Source organism: Gigantopelta aegis, chromosome 1 (assembly GCF_016097555.1).
Source record: "Gigantopelta aegis isolate Gae_Host chromosome 1, Gae_host_genome, whole genome shotgun sequence".
Classification (NCBI taxonomy): Eukaryota; Metazoa; Mollusca; class Gastropoda; order Neomphalida; family Peltospiridae; genus Gigantopelta; species Gigantopelta aegis.
Genome location: NC_054699.1, coordinates 14355148 through 14380524, shown reverse-complemented (window position 1 = coordinate 14380524; position 25377 = coordinate 14355148). Strand labels below are relative to the sequence as shown.

Below are 25377 nucleotides of genomic sequence, written 5' to 3'. Positions count from 1 at the left end.
TGGTAATTTCTAGTAACACGTTGAAGCCTGGTAGATATTATCAGAATGCTTTTATTTAACTTTTAATGAGTACTGCACGTTTGTTTTCTGTTTTCTGAACGCTGGACAACTTTCAATGTAAGTTTGCTATTGAAATGTTTTGGAATTATAACTATGAATGGATACGTCAATTATGGAATGTCACTGTAGTACATGTGCTTAAATGTCTATTAACGTAGTGCCATGACCTCGATTAATTTACATTAATTTGCAAAGTTATCAAATTCTGAAAGTATTTGATCTGAAAAATATTACATATTTTGATTACACTGGATAAACTGGACATGCTAGCTAATATATGATATATATATATTTATCATATAATATCTTACATTTTCAGTGCAATCAAAGTATGTGATATTTTTCAGATCACATACTTTAAAGGGACACACCCTAGTTACAGGTTATTTGTTAACCATTACGGCGTTGTTTTTCGCTATTAAACCCCATTTTTCACAAATAAAATTGCACTTTACTTACATTTTATTATTTAGAATACACATTTCCATTCACCTGAAGTGCTTTTTGGTAATCCTGATGTTTGTAAAACCATGAAATGCATTTTTTGAATTTTTTCACAAGACGTGCTATCGAGAAAAAAACGTTAAGCAAGCGAGGTCCAATCTATTTTTAGAGGGAATCTTCCTGTGTAAACGTCACAGATGTTGGTATACCACGTGACCGTTATCATTTTGGTTCGGTTTGTTTTCTCGTGCACGGTTCGCGCAATCAACATCCGATTTGTTGTTGTTCATTTGTGAGATTTTTCTTCACAGTTCGTGAACATTTTCAATAACAATAAAGTTCAGACAAGTAAGTGTCTCAATACAAAACGTTACAAACCCTTAAAACCAATAATGTTGCTAAGTCTTACGATATCTGGAGAGGGGATACAACCAGGACAGAACAGTTGGAACATGTCCAGGAGAGGTGAAAAGAACGCACCCCAAGTCTGTGCGCACTCTGTGAAATTTGTCGTGACGTAGGCATTGTTGTGCTTCGAGCGACATCTACCGGTGACATCAGAATACTAACTTTCAAAATTATTTCAAGCAATTGGGACATGGGGATTCCCATGGTATTTATCGATATAAAACCTGCTTTTTCACTCCATTTGATAAAAACGTGATCTAAGTGTGTTACAGGTTTGTAGATTAACCAAATTATAATTTATTTTCGCTGGATGGAACTAGGGTGTGCGGCTTTAAGAATTTGATAACTTTGCAAATTAGATGTAAATTAGTCGAGGTCTCGGCACTAGGTTTATTGACATTTAAGCAAACGTACTTGGGTGAGACTCCATGATTGACGTATGCATTCATAGTCATCAAATAAAAACATTTCAATGGTAATTTGACACCGAAAGCTGTCCAGCGTTCAGAAAACAAAAAACGTTAGGCATAACTTTATTTTGATGTAAGGACATCCATTTCCATTCAAAAATACACCGCGCCACATATTCTTACGTCATTTGAATATCTAGTAATGGCGGACTGGAATTAAAGTTGCGTGTACAGTTTACAAAAACACGTTGTATTAAGCTTGAGATTATATGATAAAGAGATTATTACCCTCGTGTATTTCGGTATCGTCAATATCATATATTAGGAATAAAAATAATGTATTATGCTCGCCAAAGCGAGTAAATTACTAGCCGTGGCGACTAAAAAAATTCCCTGGCGTCTAAAAACACTCTGGTAATAACCTCTAAATATATATATATATATACACACACACACACACAGAGAGAGAGAGAGAGAGAGAGAGAGAGAGAGAGAGAGAGAGAGAGAGAGAGAGAGAGAGAGAGAGAGAGAGAGAGAGAGAGAGAGAGAGAGAGAGAGAGAGAGAGAGAGAGAGAGAGACAGACAGACAGACAAAGAGAGAGAGAGAGAGAGAGTAATAAAGGAGTTACCAGTTATTATAAAATTTATGTCCCGAGTGAAAGCTCGAGACAAGTGGAAATTATTTCACGAGGGAATTTGATAACTGGTACAGCGTTTGTTATTCTATTTATTACCCGGGATGTTTGCTTTTAAAAAAGCCTTTTTGTCGATATACAGTGGCCTATATATATATATATATAATGTAAACCACTTTACACACTAGGTATTTCTTTAACTTTGTATTTTAATCAAGGTTCACAGATTATTTTCCAAAACCAAAGTTCCGTATATTGTTTAACAAATGTTTTTATAATGAAGGACATTAAACTACCATTTTATTACAAGTTTAACACTGAAAACACAAATACGTAAAGTCAAACCCTTTAACCTACGTGACGTCATTTGTGTGTTTTGCCAAATCGTGATGACGTCATATTTAGTGCTGACAAGGTGATTTGTTTGTAAGCGTCAAATTATCCAATACAGAATATTTCCCTATGATACAATATGAACGAGAAATAGCTCAATGGGCCACCGACGGGTATCGATCCTAGACCGACGCGCATCAGACGAGCGCTTTACCACTGGGCTACATCCCGCTCCCGGTTTTTGTTTATACAATGAGACATACGTCACAGTCCGTAGCGGTCAAATCGAATTTTATGTTCTCACTGGTTAGGATATGTTCTAAGTTATTAAAGCCGCACACCCTAGTTCCATCCAGCGAAAATAAATTATAATTTGGTTAATCTACAAACCTGTAACACACTTAGATCACGTTTTTATCAAATGGAGTGAAAAAGCAGGTTTTATATCGATAAATACCATGGGAATCCCCATGTCCCAATTGCTTGAAATAATTTTGAAAGTTTGTATTCTGATGTCACCGGTTGGTGTCGCTCGAAGCAACACAATGCCTACGTCACGACAAATTTCACAGACTTGGGGTGCGTTCTTTTCACCTCTCCTGGACATGTTCCAACTGTTCTGTCCTGGTTGTATCCCCTCTCCAGATATCGTAGGACTTAGCAAAATTATTGGTTCTAAGGGTTTGTAACGTTTTGTATTGAGATACTTACTTGTCTGAACTTTATTGTTACTGAAAATGTTCACGAATTGTGAAGAAAAATCTCACAACTGAACAACAACAAATGATGTCGATCGCGCGAACCGTGCACAAGAAAACAAACCGAACAAAAATGATAACGGTCACGTGGTATACCAACGTCTGTGACACTGAAATGGAAATATCCCGTCTAAAAATAGATTAGACCTTGTCTGCTCAACGGTTTTTTCTCAAACGTGCGCCCATTTTTCAGAAATACGAAAAATGCATTTTGTGGTATTACAAACACCAGGATTACTAGGATTACCAAAAAACACTTCAGGTGAATGGAAATGTATATTCTAAATAATAAACGGTAAATAAAGTGCAATTTTATTTGTGAAAAAATGGGTTTAATAGCGAAAAACAACGCCGTAATGGTTAACAACTAGCCGTAACTAGGGTGTGTCCCTTTAAATTCGTAAAACGTACACGTATATCTGTGCGGAGGCAGTGGAATCACGGATTGGATATGCCATCTGCATTGAGTCTGGTAGGTACTGGGATCGCTTCCCTGTACCAGCTCTAACCCAGAGTGAACCGGAACAGCTTAATGGAAATATGTAAGGTATGTGAACAACTAACCTGTACGTAACCACTAACAACTAACCATTGTCCCACTGCCATGGTGTGGAAAGACAGAGTAGATGGCGGACGTGTGTGCCTAGGTCATAATGTTTGGATCTTACTTGAATGAGTACAGGATGTAGCACTTGTCCTGATGCGCAATCGATACTCGTAGGCGACCCAGTGGGCGATTTCTTGTTAACGGCAGTGCACCATGACTGGTATATCAAAAGGCCGTGGCATGTGCTTTCCTGTCTGTGCATATAAAATACCATTGCTACTAATGGAAAAAATGTAGCGGATTTTCTATAAAAATTATCAAATATTTAATAATCAATTATAGTCGTTATAGAAAACAAACTTTACTTAACTGACTTCTTCGAAATTACTTTATTTTTCGTTCCAATCAATGCCATACGTGTGCAAAAATGCATATATACTTAACGACAAAACTTATCACCGAAATACAAAATTAGTATCTCTGCATAAAGTAAAATCAAAAGGAAATTTTTGCAATGTAAAGAGTGTTATCATGGAACATTGTCATGTCTTCAGTCCCCTTGCAAAAGAAATAAACCAATGATGATGTCAGGTGTTCGCGAAAGATGAGTGTATCCTTCCCCACCGGTTATAGCCTGTATGAAAAATCCCATAGTTTAAAAAATAATTGAATCTGAATGATAAAACAGTATTCCGTGATCAAAAATCATATCTCTTCCATATGAGGACAGCCACTCCCCTAGGAGATCAGTAACATGTTTCATCCCTGCTGTGCCTACTGTAGGAGGACTGCCACTCCCAAGACACCTTAAAAAGAACCCTTGCACCAAACATTACGTTCTTTTCTAGTATGTCCTCCACCGCCTACTGTTGCGAATGCTGACCCACAATTTGACCTGAACAACCTGAACACGTCAGCCGGAGTCGTCCTCGAATACACGTGTCACCAGTACTATGGCCCAGTGGGAGAAATGAGATGTCAAAATGATGCAACCTGGACGTCGTTTTCTTGCAGGAGAACAAGTAGGATTTCTTGAGTTACACTGATGACGCCGATGGTGGTAGTGGTAGTGATAATGATGACGATGATGATGGTAGTGGTTGATGGTGGCAGTAATAGTAATTATATTGCTATTTATGATGATGGTCATGATGAAGACGATGATTGTGATGATGATGGTTTTTTTACAATGTTGATTCTTTAAAAAATATTTAAAGGCGACGTCTAAAAGTTGTATAATGACAAAACTATATATTAATTTTTCCTGTGAAATGTAAATATAATACACTGCATATTCACAAAATAATTTCATTTACTACTAATTTAATACAAAAAATCATATTATTAAAGGATCCAATGAATGACAAGTTAACATGTGACCTCGCGATTTGAATATAAAATTATTCTCAAAATTAGCAAAATACTGGCTTTTATTTAACCATTGCTATTCATAGAACACTGATACATACATACATACATACATACATACACATGTATATATACATCTGTATAAATAATTTCAGACTGCTCTCAACCAGCTCGCATTGTGAATGTTGTTGCTTAATTTGGTACAATTTTTGACATTGAGCCCCTCCTTAAAAAGGTTCTGCTTCAACGCCTAAAAATATTCATAGAACATTATTTGTTTTCAGACTGCCCTCAGCCACCTCACGTATTGGATGCTGTCGCTAACTTTGATGTGAACAATCCAGTCACATCAGTTGGGTCTGTCCTCAGTTACACGTGTAACCAGTACTATGGACCAACAGGAGAAATGAGATGTCAAAGCGATGGGACCTGGGCCAGATTTGCTTGCGAGAGAACAAGTAGGATTTCTTAAGATATCAAGCACTAGATATAGATTGTGTCGATCGATACCATAGCACATTCTAATTCAACAAAATTCTGTCTGTTTTGAATGTTTTGTTGGTACGTGGAGGGGTGGGGGCATTAAAAAGTACTAGCAACCATGTTTAGGATAAAACATTTGACTTTCCATTAGATTAGGTATATAAATACATACTCATATATATATATATATATATATATATATATATATATATATATATATATATATATCAGACTGCTCTCAACCACCTCGTATTTGGAATGTTGTCGTTGATTTTGATTTTGATGTAAAAACATTTGAAGTACAATTTTGGACATTGAGCCCCTACTTAAAAAGCCACGCCAGAAAATATTCATAGAACATTATTTGTTTTACAGACTGCTCTCAACCACCTCACGTATTGGATGCTGTCGCTAACTTTGATGTGAGCAATTCAGATACGTCAGTTGGGTCTGTCCTCAGTTACACGTGTAACCAGTACTATGGACCAACAGGAGAAATGAGATGTCAACGCGATGGGACCTGGGCCAGATTTGCTTGCGAGAGAACAAGTAGGATTTCTTAAGATATCAAGCACTAGATATAGATTGTGTTTATCGATATCTTAGAACATTCTATTTCAACTATATTTTGTCTACTGTTAATGTTTTGTAGGTAGCAGATTGTATTAAAGGGGCAGTCTCTTTTTTCCACTATTTTATAAATTTATATTAATTGCATTATCTAATAAGGATTACCAATAGGTTAATACCTGATGTCATAGTTTTAATTTTAATTTCATCTCCATATCAACTGATATCAACTTTATATATATTTATTCCCTAGGAAACAACTGTTTACGCACAGAAGCGGCATGTTACACTTTTTTAATTATGCAATGATTATATTTGCGGTCAATTCTCTGTTAACCCCCCCCCCCCCCAAAACATAAAACAAAAACCCCAAAACCCTCCCCTGAAATATGATACTTGCAACTTTGAGAATGCATTCCGACGCCATATAACCGGAAATAAAATGTGTTGAGTGCGTCATTAAATAAAACATTTCATTCCTTCCTTCTGGAGCCGTTTTAAAAAATTGAAAGCATACATTACTGAGATTTTATATTTTACATTATCCATTTCCGAACATTCGTAACGTTTTTGGACATCCTGGTTTTTCATATTGAAAAAAACCCGCGCGTGACTCACGAGCTGTGATATATTTTAAGGATATTTCCCTGTTTCAAGAAATTTGTTTTGTTTAACGATACTACTAGTGGACACTGATTTATTAATCATCGGCTACTGATGTCAAACCTTTGGTAATTTTCACCAAGTCTAACAGAGGAATCCCACTACGTTTTCCATTAGTAGCAAGGGTTCTTCTATATGCACCATCCCACAGACAGAATAGCACATACCAGGTCCTTTGATGTACCAGTCGTGGTGCACTGCCTGGAACGAGAAATAGACCGATCCTAGACCGACCGCACATCAAGCGAACGCTTTACCACAGGTCTACGTCCTGTCCCGTAACCGTTTCAAAGTCATAGACTTTTGTTTCATTCTATCGTAACTTGATCGATATGTATTACAGGTTTCACAGGCTGAAACTAGGGTCTTCGATTATAATAATGATATTTACCGCAAATATGATACCATGTTTGTAATTATGGAAAGTATTGAGCTCAGAGCAGGGATCGCATATGTAGCTTGATCGTCATTTCATTGCATTGCAACTTATTTTCGTGCTTATATCCAATTAAGGTTCAAGCACACTGTGCTGGGCACACACCTCAGCTATCTGGGCTGTCTGTCCAAGACAGTGGGTTAGTTGTTAATTGTTAATGATTAGTGACAGAGAAGAGGGTATAGTGGCCTTACACCTACCCATTGTGCTCTTAAGAACTCGCTCAGGGTTGGAGCCGGTACCGGGAAGCAAACCCTGTACCTTGCAGCCTGTAGTCCCGTTGCTTAACCACTGCGCCACCGAGGCCGGTCTTGATCTTCAAGCAAATCCACGAAGATGCTCCAGGAAAATGACCTTCGTCACCAAATATAAGGGAGTATATTAATGACCTTTTAGAACAGATAAATCAGTTAGCCTGTTTACTCCATATTTAAATTGCAAAAATATATTACTGTATTATGGAGAAAGCCTAGTAAGTTGTATAATTTGTGCCTAATCCATTTGTTCTTTTTAAAAAGCAGTAACATAACAATCAAGCATGTCTTAACTACTCATAAATTTAGTTAGCTACTCTTGTAAAATGTATACGCAAGCACCTGTACACACCATATTTAGTTAATATGCACATAAATCAACATCTAGCGTCCTTTCCATGACCTATTTCACATAATGACATCCCAGCTGGCGTAATGACGTCATTTTTATTTAGGTTTATCGAAGGATAACATTAAGATTTTCTTCGACGTCGTCCAATCAGAATTGAGGAAATCGTATAAAAGCAGAAAGTTTTTAATTATCTATCGGCGTGCGCTACAACAGCTTGCTCTGAATGTGCACGTTAAACCCTATGACATGACAATTATCTATCTATCTATCTATCTATCTATCCATCTATCTATCTAGTTGTATCCCTGATACTGACGATACCGAAGCACACGAGGGTAATAAGCTCTGTATCATATAATCTGAAGCTCAATATGTGTTTTTGTAAAATGTATAAACAACTTAATACCAGTCAGCCATTACTCAGCGATGAAAGCGGCCCTTGACAAAAAGACTGAAATGTTTTTTTCATCAGAGGACATGCGCCTTTATTATTATCATTTTTTTTTTTTTTTTTGGCGCAACAAAAGGTGGCTAACTGATTACTCGATATTCATATAACGTAACAATATGTGCCATGCTGTCGTTTTGAATGGAATTGACGTCAAACATGAATGACGTTATTTTGGATACACTAGTGCTTAACGTGTTTTGTTTTCTGAACGCTGGAGAGCATTCAGTGTAAAGCTGCTATTGAAATGTTTTTTGTTTACTGACTATATGCATGCACATGTCAATAAACGTAGTGCCGTGACCTCAATTTACATCTATTTTGCAAAGATATCAAATTCTGAAAGTATGTGGTCTGAAAAATATCACTTTGAATATCTATCTATCTATCTAGATATCAAAATTTATTCTTTAGTCATAATATTTTATAATATGTATAGAATATGTAATCTTTGTTAAAACTTATTGATAATAATAATGATGATGCTACTACTACTATCCTATCACAACAACAACAACTATTACTACTACCACTACTATCACCACCATCACCATCACAACAAGAAACACATTATCAACAAGAAAAACAACAACAACAATACTGCTACTACTACTACATTACTACAATGATAACTAACACTCGTGGTGATCATTATAATACATTAACGATGATGATTCTGATGAAGACGATCTTAACAATGTTGGTGATGATGACGACAATGAGCAATTTATAAGAAGGTAGAGAAAAAAGTGCAATTTTAAGACAGGTGGCTATCTTTCTGTTTCTGAAAGAAATACGGTTTCCCCTTTTGACAGATGGCTGCTTAATATTCAGTTTCAAGTTTCAAGTTGCAGTCGTTTGGTCTATTTAAATAGGTGGCTGCTCAATATGAGTCTTGTTTATTATCTGATTTGGAAACTCACTTATTTGGTAGATGGTCGTTTCCGTTGTTAGTTTTTGGATAGTATTTGGTAGATGGTCGTTTCCGTTGTGTTATTTTTTTGATAGCATTGTCATTGTTATTTAGCTGCTTTAGGTTATACTATATCAAATAAAATGACGTAGGCGACAATGTTAACATTTATGGTTTAAACCCGTAAGTGCAATTTATCAACCAAACTATGACTTATAACAACATCTCCCTCGAAATATTAACTAAGAAAAGTGGAACCTTTCATGTCTCATTTTGGATATTACTTAATATTTTTACAACACCCCTAGTTCCGCACAAAAATATAGTACTTAGTTTTACAGGTACCCCATACATGTTTCAAGTACACGGCTACTTGACACAGTGGTAATAGATGAAATAAAACTGCATACATTTATAACCCAGATGAAACAAAATGTTTGGACAACAAACACTATCACATTTATCACCAATGACAGGACTTGTGGTATGAACTGCTCTGTATTACTCTAGTTAGCTGCCTAGGTAAATTGTTCACCAATATACTAAACGAAAGATGATATAATTTCGACATGGAAAGTAATATTATCACTGACGCCCAATTTGGTTTTACAAAACATTTGTCCACTGTGGATGCAATTTTCGTTCTACAGTCCTTAATAAACAGAATGTATAATGCACGAAAACGGCTTTATTGCTGTTTTGTTGACTACAAAAAAGCATTTAACTTTGTAAATAGACAAAATGTATGCTATAAATTAATTAAACGAGGCGTAAGTGGGAAAATTCTTGCTATAATAAGGTCGTTATATCAAAATGTTAAATGTTGTGTAAAACATAATAATGTAATTTCTGATTTCGTTATAAGCAAAAATGGTTTATTTCAAGGAGAATATTATTTTCCATGTACATCAATGACTGTGAGATGCAGCTAATATCAGACAACTCTCCTTATATCGATATACAAATGTTAAATATATTCCTGATAATGTACGCTGATGACATGGTTCTGTTAGCTGAAAAAGCAGAAGGGTTAAAAAAAAATGGACAATGTTCTGTTAGCTGAAAAAGCAGAAGGGTTACAAAAAATTGACACTTCTTTGTTTAATTATACCCAAAACTGGGATTTAACTGTCAATACAAATAAAACAAAAAGTGTTGTTTTTAGAAACGGAGGTAAATTACGAGATAATGAGAAGTGGTATTTAATGGGTGTAAACTAGAGGTTGTAAATTAATTGATTTATCTTGGTGTTTTATTTTTCTATAATGGTAAATTTGCATGTACAGAAACGATTTGCAGAACAAGGACGCAAGGGATTATTTTCAATATTGAATGTATGCAGGAACATATATTAACTCTATCCTTAGTTATGGTGCTGAAGTTTGGGGCTTTCACCCAGGTCATGATGTTGAAAAAGTACATATACAATTTTGTAAACGATTATTGTGTGTAAGAAAAGGAACGTGTAACGAATTTGTTTATAGCGAACTGGGACGGTTTCCACTTCAAATAACAAGAAAACTGAGAATTTTTAAATATTGGATAAAATTACGTAACACTAAAAATTGTATTCTAAGGGGTATATATGACGAAATGGCACACTATAACGATAATTGGTTAATTAATATTAGGCACGAACTGTATTCACTTGGATTAAACTATATTTTGATTTGATCGTATGTTGATGACAGTATCTACATTATAATCAAAGAAAGGATATTAGATATTTTTAAGCAATTATGTTAAAGCAAACAATGACAACGCCTAAAGGAGTTTTACATCAACATTTATTAGATGAATTTAGATTACAAACCTATTTAAGATTGCCAATGGAAACGCGTTATATAAAAGAAATATGTAACATTAGAATATGCACTCATAAATTAAATGTAGAATCTGGCAGGCATCGAAACATCGAACGATCAGAAAGAATATGTACTCTGTGTCATGCTAATGCTATAGAAGATGAATATCACTTTATAATAGAGCGTCCACAATACAATGATTTGCGTTGTAAATATTATATAAAAATGTATTATTATAAGCGGCCAACCACCGGTAACAACAAGGAATTGAATAATCTAGGCAAATATTTAGCGCAAGCGAATACAATTAGAGATCGGTTAATGCAGGATAATAGTTAATGTAATAAATGTAACTTATATCACTTTATTTGTCCATGGTTATATATAAACCACACCTACCATTGTTTTGCCCGTGTGTATTTTGTATAACTATGTTGTATTATATATGTTATATATTCAGCTGATGAGTTGTAAAACTCAACGCAAATAAAGAACTTGAACTTGAACTATCAAAGGTTCGGTGCATCTCGAACGTTGACCCAGCTGGATGTTATTTGTTTTAGTACTACCTTAATACATATCAGTCTTTATTTGATTTAGACTCTCAGTAGTATATCTCTCTAAAAAAACAAGTATGTACTCACTACAAGTCATTTTGTTATCCGACTCGGAGTCAAGTCAATTGGTTTCTTGTTAAATTAATGTATATAGTCATTTCTGTTGTTTTGACAATCTTACAATTGTCTTTTTGTTTGTTGCAGACTGCCCTCCACCACCTGTCGTTACGAACGCTAGCCCAGACTTTGATATAGATGAGCCTGACACATCGATTGGAGTCGTTCTCAGTTACACCTGTAGTCAGAACTATGTGGGAGTTGGAGAAATGAGATGTCAGAGCAATGGTGCCTGGACAAGCTTTTCTTGTACATGTGCGTTGTAAATTATGTTTTCAAATAGGTTGGTTTTGTTTAACGATAATACTAGAGCACACTGATTAATTCATCATTGGCTACTGGATGTCAAATATCTGGTTATTCTGACATAGAGTCTTCAGAGAAAAGTCACCCCCCCAAAAAAAACCCACCCAAAACGAACACACACCCCACCGTAAACAACAAAACAACAACAACAATCCCCAGACAACCCCCCCAAAAAAACAAAAACAAAAAACAAACAAAACAAACAAACAAACAAGTAAAACACACACAAAAACCCCAACCAACCAACGAACAGTAAAATAAAAAACACAATAAAAACAAAACAAAAGACAAAATCAAAACAAGGCAAGAAACAAGAAATAAACCCCCAAAACCAACATCAACCCACCACAAAAAACAAGAAAAAAAAGCAAAAAAAAAAGCAAGACCTCCCGAAAGCAAAAGAAAACATTTATCATTATCATCATCGTCATTATTTATTTGTTATTATTATTTATGTTATAATAATAATAATAATAATAATAATAATAATAATAATAATTATTATTATTATTGTCACAAGGAATTAAGAAATTAAGGCAAGTTTACTATAACAACTTGAGCAAGTACATTTTAACGCAAAATTTATTTATATACATTTTCTAATTGAGGGTCCCCTACAAAATGGTGGAATGCACCTAATCCTCAACCAGTGGCTTACCAATCCCAAACGAGTGTCCCACGCGAATGAGATTGCCAAACTGACACAAATCCGCCACACCCATTACCATAGTTTGACTCCCAATAGCCGATGTATTTTTCGTGCTGGGGTGTCTTTAAACATTCATTCATTCATTCATTCAAATCCACCACAGGACTCATTTATACGAGGACATCCCACTGCACTCATAACAACATAAACGTAGAAACTAATAGTTTGAACACCTGAATTACAAAAAATCTTAACCCCTCCAAAAAACCCACACAAAAAAACAAAAACAAAAAACAACCCAATGCATATTGAGGCATTACAAACACTAGTATGACCATAAACACCTTGGAATACTGATATGGATATTTTAAAGAATAAAATCTAAATGTCTGGTCTATATCATCAAAAAGTGTATAATAGTGAAAAATACGCCGTAGTGTTTAAAGGGACAGATCCTAATTTTTAAACGTTAAGGCATATTATTTTCACCATTAGAGCCGTTTATGATCACTGAAATCAAACAGTATTTATATTTTATTGGTTAGATTATCCATTTCCGTACAACCGAAGTGTTTTTAAAAATGCACGTGCGTCTGAGAAGTAAGGATTATTGAGTAGCGTTTTAGTTTATTTTTAAGGGTATTTCAACCTCACAGACTCTTGTTTCACTCTATCGTAACCACATTTGCTACTAACCAAACTTAGTGTCCATTTTTACGCGTTGAAACTAGGGTCTAGGTGAAAAATATGCCTTAGTCTTTAAAAACTAGTGTCTGTTCCTTTAAAATTGGGGTCTGTCACTTTAAAAGCGTCATATATATATGTGTGTTCAGTTATTTAAGGTTTACCTCTAAGCAATCCTGAAATGTATTAATGAAACGGTCATTGCCAATATCAGAGAGGTGGACATTGTCAGCCCTAAATAAGCATCTATCTGTGTGCGTTGTGTCATGCTTAATTGCGAAAAATTATTTCTTCCGACTCATGTAAACCCATATCTGTTCACTCTGGTTTTTTCCCCCCTGATTCCCAACCATGAAGTTGCTCCATGCCAGTTCAACCGCGGTACAATTTCGGACCATACAATTTTTGTGGATGTTTGGTAACTCTTTCAAGTCGTTGTTCCTAAATCCTTTCCACTGCAGCTAACTAGGTCATTGGAACCCAGATGAACCAGACCTATTAGATCTACAATACATCTCAAGTTTTTGCTGTATACATGGTAGAAGCCACTCCCACTCCATGCCTCTATGGCCAAACCAGATTAATGATGTATTCTGCAGACCCAAGTCTAACTGTTCTTCTATGCGCTCAGTAAAATAACTGATGAGCTAATAATCCAACAATCTGCAAAACCTAGTTACATGTACATTATTACACATAATTCACAGAACCCAGGGGACTCGGATATATCTTAGATATAAACCAGAAGACCACCGACCCCACATCTGCTTATTTTCCTTCGACACCCTCTGAATAGCTGCCGCGGTTGCTATCTATCCTAAACGAATGAACATTAAACTGTGAAATATCTAGCTGCAAGGAGGTTAAAGCGTTGGCCAAAACTTTACTAAACTGTGAACGTGTAACACATTTACCATCAATGTGTTGGAAAAGATAAACACCCCTGCTTTTTCTGACACACAATTATCTGCGCATAGTATGCAATGGGCACAACTGGATATTTTGCAACTGAGGCAGCCTAATGGTTATTTCATGGCCACTTTGACCAGTCTCTGAAAACCTAACAGTGACTTCTATAAACTGTTACTGAACGCATACAACTGATACCTTAAGAGACCTATCAGTATATGCTTGAGTTGTAAATACCATTTCCTCCACCGTTACAAACGCAAAGAATGCTAAGGAGAAAGGAGCGTTAAATCATTCAGCCTCATAGATGGAAGAACAAACAACATCTGATTCCGACAGGTTTGACACTATCTCTATGGTAATCGGTGCTCAATACTTCCACCGGAATACGAGTCGGAAATATATCTTGCTCTGGAACAAGTAGTCTGAACTTATGGAATTGAAATGGGGACAAGGAGTCAGCAATGTATTGACCTCGCACTAAACTATTAAAATGTAAGCATATACCCACCAATTAACGTACCAAATGCATCACACAGAGACAGCGTAATACATTGCTATTCAGAATATTTACTACCCACTGGTTGTCTGAATTAAAAATTAATTTGTTGTTTGCTAAATCTTTACCCCATACTCGTAGTGCAATAACAATAGAAACAAACTCGAGCAAAGTTATGTTCTTTGTAATGCCGTCAGTTTCCCATGCTAGTGGCCACGTATTACAAGCCCGTTTTCCATCAAAGTAAATGCCAAAACCTAGACTCCATGCACTATCCGTAAACAACTTTAATGGTTATAATGGTTATTATCTGTCCAAAATCTGTTTAACATTACTAAAAAAACATTATGCTCCTGCAAAACAGTCCAGACCAAACTGCAAGGTCATTTTTAGTATTGGGTATTGGGCCTGATCATGTGATGAGGAGTGTTTACTTTGCAGTGACGTTGAATTGATTAACCTCCATTAATTGACCTAGTCATTGGCATCGCTTTATTGATGGAATTAAGCTGCCCAATCGAAGATTGTATTTCTTTTAATTTAAGGTGATCTTTTTGATATGGTGAAACTTAATTATGGTGACGTTGAACACATTAACTTTATCTAATGGAACCCGTTACCCTTACTTGCATCTTCATGGTATCAATTTCTAAACCCAACAATACTAACTGTGTGTAAGGACCGACAGGTTTTTTTCTTCAGCAATTGGAACTTTGAGATCAAAACAAACCTGCATACAAGTTTTCAAAGTTTTTCAATACTAAGCTTTACTTACTCCACTACGAAGGAAGTTGTCCACATCGTGCAACAAATGTGTTTCTGGTAAATTGTGTTCAACAGAATGTAGATATGTTTTCAAAGATGGAACAGCTTATTTTACAACCCATAGGTAAACGTTTGTCAAAATAGTACATATTTTTAAATTCAAAGGCAAGAAGATCAAAGTCACAATCTATTTAAATGTACTTTTAATTTCTGCTTTTGCTAGCAATGAACACTTACCTAATATTTACATCCACAGTGCTACTAAAATTAGTGTATTTCACGGATGCCACAGCATAATCAATATAGCCATTGACTGAGCTTCCAATAGGGTGTACAAGATGATGGATCAGCCTATATTCTCCGGCTACTTTTAGGGACAAAACCAAAGTGACCATCTCGCAAATTGTGAAAGTCGGGGCTGAATGATAGTCTCTGCAAACCTTCCCATTTCCACTTCTTTGTCTAGTGATGGTCATATATCAACGGATTTTAAATTCTGTGATTCTATTCTTACATGATCACCTTTATATTATAATATGGACTCTTATGTGAAACCATTTGCAACGCATTTTGACGTCTGTTTGTTTGGATTACCCTCTGCCATTGAACATAAACTTGAACATCAAGAGATGGAGATTTCCCAACATGTAATAAATTATTGACTAGATTTTCCTTTATTCCCTTTTTGAAATGACGAATTTGGGCGAAAACAGACTGAGGATGGACGAGGGCCTTGATATTTCATGCAGATGTGTCTATATTTGCATTTCTGCACCCACTTGCATTCTTTGGTATAAACACCCCAGGAAGCTCTGCCCAATCTGAAGAGGACTGATAAAGGTGCTTGCAACCCTAGGCATGAGAACACACTAATAAAGTGCAGGACCCACACTTGCACATTCAACTCTGCCCTAGAGTTGTTTGGATATTTAGCCTGCCTTAAGCTGTATCCTAACCGGACGCAAGCGATGCGAGCGATTATTTTAGAAACCATGGATTTGAATCGCTGTATCCTTCTATGTCGCATCACATGCGTCCGGTTAGGACACGGGGAAATGAAGTCAATGATTTCTAAATAACCGCTCGCGTTGCTCGCGTCTGGCTAAGATAGAGCTTTTGCCTAAACTGTTCGTCGTAAATTTTCCAACCCATATTGTAAAAACGCAAGGCGGCTCACCTGATTGTATTGACGCAAGTTAACAACTCCTGATGCCGTTAAGGTAAAGCCTCCAAATAGACACTCATATGTAAATTATGAACGCTGTTATCCTCTCGACAAAGCTGGTTATAGTTTTATGGGGTGCTGACGATTTCGTTATTTGTAGCATCCCATGCTCATTAACGGAAGGGGAGGTAACCTCGTTAGCACCTCTTAACAACACTCCCAAATTAATGAAAGTTTTTTTTCTTGGCCAATAGAATAAGTCTTCCCCCCCCCCCCCCCCCCCCCCCCCCATTATTAATCCCCCAATTGTGACTTTTGTTAATGGATATCCAGTTCTGGTGAAATACGCCTAGCCATTTCGGGCATTTCTTGTTAATTTACAATTGTACACGAAGCTAAAATGTCGGTGTCAATTATACATATGTTTTTCCTACTCTCAAACTGACCTGTATGATTTTCAAACTCACGGGCTGGTTGGGTCGAGCCGGACACCTCCTATAGCACCACCCCTGAGTCGAGATCGTACCGCCGGCTTTTTGGCACTTTTGCTTTGCCACGCGGTACACCAACATAACACTTTCTCCAGGCGATTAAAGCTCTAGAACCTGTTTTTGCTGCTGCCAAACGCCCCCCCCCCCCCCGTCTTACGCCTCTTTCAGCATGATTTACAGTAATCTGTTAACAGTATTCGATAAAGTTTGGTTTGGTTAACGACACCAGTAGAGCACATTGATTTATTGATCATCGACTATTGGATGTCAAACATATGGTCATTTTGACATAGTCATAGCGAGGAAACCCGCTACATTTTCATTTAGTAGCTTTTACGGATCTTTTATATGCACCATCTCACAGACAGGATAGCACATACCACGGCCTTTGATATACCAGTCATGGTCGACTGGCTGAAACGACAAATAGCCCAATGGGCTCACCGATTCAAGACCGACCGCGCATCAGGCGTGCGCTTTACCACTGGACTACATCCAGCCCCCAATATTCGATAAATTTAATATCGTAATAATGAAACTTATTCTAGCGCGCTATAGTTACTTGTTAATGACGCCTAAAGGGATATAACAATTGCTCACATATTGACTAAAATACTTAAAATCTCAAAATTTCGCAAATAATTATTATTATTATTATTATTATTCAGACACTATATGTCCTGCTTCGACATACTATGACCCAGCGAGGACCAAGTGCTACTCGTTAACCACTGAAGAGGTGAAGTGGTCAAAAGCGAAGAACAAGTGTGCTAAAACTGGCTTTTTAACGGACATCAAAAAAGAAGAGGACTATAATTTTATAGCAAGCATTGTAACGTGAGTGTTTACTTTTTAAAACACAAACACACGCGCGCGCACGCACACACACGAACGCACACACAGAGGATAGCGCATAGTATACCTAGTATACCACTGTCTTTGATATGCCAGTCGTGGTGCGCTGGCTAGAACGACAAATAGCTCAATGCGCCCACCGACGGCGATCGATCCTAGATCAGTCGATCAGTCGAGCGCTTTACTACTAAGCTACGTCCCGACCTGTATGAAGGTAGATGGCAGGGTTGAAGATTAACATAAAAACCATGGTCGCCAGCAGGGCCAGTTGAACAAAAATTTTACTGGCCCTTCTCAAATTCAACAAGCCCTCCAATTATCACATTGAAATTTAAAGGAACATTCCTGAGTTTGCTGCAATTTGAAACATATTTTCAACTAACAGAGACTTTTTAACGACTGTAATTATATATCAAATATATGTATCTGCATAAAATATCAGTGTGTGTATATTAAACGTGTTTCTGGTCGTTCTAATATTTGGACTAGGTTAAATTTCATTTTATTTCCTAAAAAATATTTTTTTTCGTACGTACGAAATTATTTGAAGACAAAATTCAGTTTTGGCTTCTTACAAATATTGAAACGACCAGAAACACATTGAATATACAGACACTGATATTCTAAATAAGAAAATATATTTAATATGTAAGTTTAATCGTAGAAATAATGTATTAGTCAGAAACATCATGCAATGCAGCAAACTCGGGAATGTCCCTTTAACTGCACAGCCAAAATCTAAACTAGAAAGTTTTTTTGTTGAATAATGACGATGTGCTCACCGTATACAATAGGAAAGCGATGAATTAGCATGTAATCTCTTAATGAATAAAGTTAAAATTCATATACAAATATATTATTATGTTTTAAACCTAGAACAGCAAAGGTATGCAGCTTGACTTGCAAGTAAAAGATAATGCAGTACAAAGAGACTAAATTAAAACTTCGCGTGCTTTAGTAAACTAGTCTGAGCGGCAGTCCTCTTTTTGGAGATGCAAGAGGGAATGAATGAATGAATGAATGAATGAATGAATGTTTAATGACACCCTAGCACGAAACATACATCGGCTATTGGATGTCAAACTATGGTATGAAATAAACTGTGTGCCGATGCAAAAGGTGTCAAATTTTCAGTAAACGAGTTCCTTGGGAGTGGCTGTCCTCCAATAGACGAGGCACTAGATAGAGTTCCACGGAATCATCCACTAATTTGCTAAATGCCCATTCGACTTTACATTGTGCAGAGATACGTCCCTGATAATGAATCAGGATTTTGTCGTTCATATCACTTTGGATGTTCTATCAATTGTCTTAAAACCTGTATCAGAAACGAAGATCTAACATTGGTTCCCTTTTGAAGCAAACGGACAATAGCCCAAAAATGAAAATGGTCTGCCTCAGTAAAATGTAATAATAATAATAATAATAATAATGTGTGTATGTGTGCGCGCGCGCTCGCACACGTGTGCGTTTAATTTGGATATTGTAAATGCTACAGTAATAGGCTATTAATAAAATAAATATCGAAACAAAAATAAATTTGTTAAAAACCCCCAACATTTTACCAAAATATAAGATGTACTTTGTTATCATATTACAAAGCATAAACACTTACTTATTGTTTATTACAGGAATATTTGGATGGTTATGTCATCATGTAAGTGTTGGTGTCAAGACTTTAGATCTGATCTGTTCTTATTTCATGCAAATCGCTTGAACTTAAACCAGAAATCAATTAACTGACCTTTGGAATAATCAATGTAGGAATGAACAATTCCATTGTTATTTTTAAATGGGCGCATGATCTCACGTTAGAGTGAATAAAAACTACAAGATTGATTTTGATTTTGTCCCAGAATAGTATAAGCTAATTAAATATGAATAACAATTGTCAAAAAGTAGGTATACTAGATAATTATGGCGCATCCAGTCCATTCCAGTAAACAGACGACTTCCAGATTAAAAAAAAATACATGCATGTCTGCAATTCGTTTTGAGGTCTAGTTTTAGAAAGACCCGGTCCAAACCCCCAGAAATTGAATCTAGCGCTGTCAAAATATAGTGCAAGTTCTATGTCTTCTGCTGCTGTAGTTCGCGCACGCACAGACGCGGTGTGTTTTGTCACGTTTTATTCAGTTTCAGTGCGTTTCTTTTTAAACTGGTACCCTACTCTCCATACCTTAAAATCGATAGTCTCCCAACGCAAAATGTTGTGGGTTTCTTATCTAAAACTACTAGTATATGTCAGAATTACCAACTGTTTGATATCCAATAGCCGATGACTGATAAATCAATGTGCTCTAGTAGTTTTCAGTTAAACAAAGTTTTAAAAGGAAAATATAGCAACCCTGAATGAAACTGAGATTACATTTAGTACATACTATATAATTTCTGGCAGAAAATCTATTGTATCTGGGTTTAATGTTAAAGGGACATTCCCGCGTTTGCTGCATTGTAAGATGTTTCCGACTGATAAATTAGTTCTACGATTAAACTTACATATTAAATATATTTTCTTGTTTAGAATATCAGTGTCTGTATATTCAATGTGTTTCTGGTCGTCTCAATATTTGTAAGAAGCCAAAACTGGATTTCGTACGTACGAAAAAATCTTTTTTAGGAAATAAAATAAAATTTAACCTAGTACAAATATTAGAACGACCAGAAACACGTTTAATATACACCCACTAATATTTTATGCAGATAAATATACATGTATTTGATATGTAATTACAGTCGTTAAAAAATCTCTGTTAGTCGATAACATCTTACAAATTGCAGCAAACTTTACACTTACAGACCCAACATTAATTACTGGATTGGCCTATCGGACAAACAGATAGAGGGCGTCTGGCAGTGGATCGACGGAACTACCGACGGCTTTATTCCGTGGAAAGCCGGGGAAACTGAAGGACAAAGAAGCCAAAACTGTGCTAGTTGGCACAAGAGTGGGCAGATCAAGGATAAAAGCTGCAACGGAGACGAATATGGATACATCTGTCGAGTTAATCCAGGTGACCCTCTGATGGTGTTTTTAGATCAGTGAGCGTTCGCGCCGACGCACGCACGCGCACACACACAGAGATACACAGACACACACACACACACACACAGACACACACATCATGTTAAACCATGTTACACACACGCACGCACATACACGTACATACGCACACACAAATACACACACGCGCACACACACACACACACACACACGCGCGCACACACAGAGTGTACATTTTGGGTCTCTACACTTCTGCTTCTTTTTTTTGGATAATTAAAAGATGTATACGTACACTAAACGTTTTTGTTAAAATGTGTTCTCATATATAAGTAGTTTTGGACTACATCCCCATTTTGCAAACAATTGTGCATCAGTGCCTGCACACACACACACACACGTACATAGAGAACATTACATTGTATACACACACATACAGACAGACACAGACTGACACACACACACACACACACACACACAGAGACAAACATACACACGGATAGACAGACCAGACACATACACACACATACAGACAGACATACACACAGACAGACACAAACAGACAGACGGACAGACACACACAGACAGACATACACACACAGACAGACGGACACAGATAGACGGACAGACACATACATACATATATACATATATATATATATATATATATATACACTCAGACACAGATCCCAGGGTTTTGCGTTTGTTTGTTTGGCTAATTAAAAAATGTACGCTAGACACAGTTTTGTTTAAAAAACATTCTCATATATAAGTAGTTTTGGACTCCATCCCCTCTGGGGGCAAGGCGTAGCCCAGTGGTAAAGCGCTCGCTGGATGCGCAGTCAATCTGGGATCGATCCCCGTCGGTGGACCCATTGGGATATTTCTCATTCCAGCTAGTGCACCACGACTGGCATATCAAAGGCTGTGGTATGTACCGGTATTACCCTGTCTGTGGGATTGTGCATGTAAAATATCCCTTGCTGCTAATCAAAAAGAGTTGCCCATGAAGTGGCGACAGCGGGTTTCCTCTCTTAATATCTGTGTGGTCCTTAACCATATGTTTGACGCCATATAACCGTAACTAAAATGTTTTGAGTGCGTCAAATAAAACAGTTCCTTCCTTACATCCCCACTTTGCAAATAATTGTGCATCCGTCCCTGTACGTGCACGCACCCACACACACATACATAGAGAAACTAAATTGTATACATACCCAAATCCCACCCATCCACTTACCCAACCAAACCCACCCACATACACAGACACACACGAACAGACACATACAAACACACACACACACATACAAACACACACACACACACACACACACACACACACACACACACAACCACGGACATACACACACGGACAGACACGGACAGACAGACACACACACACGGACAAACAGACACACAAACACACGTGATTTGAAAGCTATTGGAACATATTTTATTTGAATATTTCAGTGAGATGTATTGCGCCACCCGTTATCTCCTCAGCGCATCCAGACTTCGACCCAGCCACAGCTGATCGGTCTATAGGCACCAGGTTGACCTACACGTGTAAACTCCCGTCTTACGAATCAAGCGCGGCGACGTGTAACACCGATGGGACCTGGTCGGTAGAAAACAGATGCTCGGTGTTCGGTGCTCAAGGGTAGCTACAAGTACGCACTGTACTCGATTCCAGCACACGTTTCTTTCCACCAAAGCTGCAAGAAAACAAGAAAAAAAGGAAGAAAAAACCGACCAAAAAAACCACACAAACAAACAAAAACAAAAAAACCCCACAACCACACAGACATTTTAAGACTATAAATACTGTATTTCCTCGGGGCGCAAATTCATTTCAAAATGGTCGCAGATCCGGCGCTTATTGGAGACCCCGCCTTTATTTTTTAAAACCAATTTTAGAAATTAAATCTAAAAACTACAAACTTACAATTTGTTTGTTTTTTTACTTTAATTTCGAACTGTTACAAAACTTTAAACTTTAAAGGGACATTCCTGAGTTTGCTGCAATGTTTTAAGATGTTATCGACTAATAAAATATTTCTACGATTAAACTTACATATTAAATATATTTTCTTGTTTAGAATATTAGTGGCTGTATATTAAACGTGTTTCTGATCGTTCTAATATTGATACTAGGTTGATTTTCATTATATTTTCTAAAATATATTTTTTCGTACGTACGAAATTATTTGAAAACAAAATCCAGTTTGGGCTTCTTACAAATATTAAGACGACCAGAAACACATTGAATATACAGACACTAATATTCTAAACAAGAAAATATATTTAATATGTAAGTTTAATCGTAGAAATATTTTATTAGTCGGAAATATTTCACAATGCAGCAAACTCGGGAATGTCCCTTTAACAAAACAATGAATAAATTAATATTACTTGTCCACGTAAACTGCATAAATTATGCGTAAATTAGGGAGTAATCAGTTTTCGTCTTGTCTTGGAGGCCCGGTGTAAAAGGAACAGTAGTCCTATCGGACCTCCATAGCTTAGGAACCATAGTCCTACCTGGACTTTCATTCCTGGTTTATTTTAAAGTTGTTTTTATCCTAGGACTTGTATTCCTATCGGACTTACATTCCTTCTACAACAGTGACAGAAATACTAGTCCGGCAAATTAGATGTCCGTTTATTACACTCTGCAATTTGCACGACCTACCAGAAAGACACGAGAACAAAACAGAGGTTTTGGCAGCCTTCCCTCGTAGTGTGATGGTTAAGTGTACGAGTCCCTTAAGATTATTGTGGGATCAAATCTCCATATCAAAAAATATTTTTAGGTTTGAATATCAACTTAATTTTTTTTTACGTCATAGACTTGTGGATCAGACACGTAAGTGAATTTTTGTAATCGTCTTACATTTTTGTTACAATATTGAAGTAGGACGAATATCTTGCTTTTTTCAAAAGTATATACAGCAACTACAGATATAAAGTAGGCTATATGTCCATGTGTCCAACACGATGAAATATACCCCCCCCTTTCAATATGTAGCCCAAATTAAAAAAAAAAATATATATATATATATATATATATATATATATATATATATATATATATATATATATATGTTGGTGCATATAGAAATTGTCTTTTGTTGTTCACCAAATTTTAGTTTTTTGGAGTTACCAGTTTTCATATATATATATATATATATATATATATATATATATATATATATATATGAAAACTGGTAACTCCAAAAAAACTAAAATTTGGTGAACAACAAAAGACAATTTCTATATGCACCAATAATAATATGTTTTGTAAGTTTATATTTTGACGGTAAGTCACAATCTGATTAATTGTGATTTTCTTAATCTTTGTCCGATCGGACTTCCATTCCTCGGAATCCTAGTCTGTGGGACCTGTATCTCTAGGAATAAAAGTCCGTAGGACTTTTATTTCTGGTACTCCTAGTCCACAGGCCTTTCAATCCTAGTATTCCTAGTCCTCTGGAATTTATTTCCGATAGTTTGCTTATTACATATATATGATTCCTGAAAATCCCAGAAATTAAACTTTAAAAACTGTACTTAGTTCTAGTAGTTAGTACTTATAACTAGTACTATAATGACCAGTTACTACAATATAAAATAACAGGAATAATAAGGATGAAAATTAGATTTTTTATTGATGGACAATTAAAAATAGCATCAAAACACTTGAAATTAATTATCACTGACTGCCTTATGGCAGTTTCGACCATAAAAAGCATAAGATATGAGTTGGGGAAAGGGTCTCTACTATAATACCTGGCCGTTAGGAACATCATAAGCGTTCGATACTGGGTGGAGGTGTGAGTCGAGGGGGGGGGGGGGGGGGGGTGTCACGTCACTCCCCCAGTGGGGGAGGGGGGGGGGGGGGCAATGGACACGTTCGGGCTAAATGAGATGACCTAAAATCTTCACCATGCATTTCCATAATTTTACTCACAATATTAGTTGTAATCCATGTAAAACTGCAGACTGATTTGTTTGGAATCCTATTTAGCGTCTTGGTAGTAATGCGAATATAAATATACGTTGTGTTCCAGATTTCTTTCGGGCAATAATGATCAGCATGCCTCCCCCAAAAAGGGAGTCTGAATGCCTATTGCGACCAAAACGGTCAGGTGTAAAAGTGTCATGAGTAGTAATCTGTTTAAAAGGATCTTTGTAAATTGCGTGTGCATATTATTAACAGTATGATAATTGTTCTATGATTACTGTTTTGTTTCAGTCGGTCTAGTAGCCCATTGAGCTGCTAAAACCCACTCTTAGTCATTGATATTTTTATTAATTGATAAACATTAATAAAAACCATTTAACATATTTATTTATCGAAGGTATGGTTTGTTGGGACTAAGATATCATAGAGGCTAGAGTCTGATATGTCATATGTTAGACCAAATTAATTTGTAAAATGAGCAAAATTGACAAAGCAGGCACATTTTCAGTAAGCTATGCAGGGGAGAGG

At 36.4% G+C, this 25377-nt stretch overlaps 1 protein-coding gene across 1 annotated transcript in view; it reads left to right on the top strand.

Annotated features, from left to right (window-relative positions):
• LOC121390047 (sushi, von Willebrand factor type A, EGF and pentraxin domain-containing protein 1-like) overlaps positions 1-22872 on the top strand; it is a 29440-nt gene extending 6568 nt beyond the window's left edge. Inside the window, exons 4-10 of the mRNA XM_041521787.1 lie at positions 4444-4617; positions 5248-5421; positions 5822-5995; positions 11649-11816; positions 17698-17866; positions 20684-20898; positions 22356-22872. Of these exons, the coding sequence (XP_041377721.1) occupies positions 4444-4617; positions 5248-5421; positions 5822-5995; positions 11649-11816; positions 17698-17866; positions 20684-20898; positions 22356-22549 (1268 nt within the window). The 3' untranslated portion in view covers positions 22550-22872. The remainder of the gene's footprint in view (positions 1-4443; positions 4618-5247; positions 5422-5821; positions 5996-11648; positions 11817-17697; positions 17867-20683; positions 20899-22355) is intronic.
• The last annotated feature ends 2505 nt before the right edge of the window (positions 22873-25377 follow it).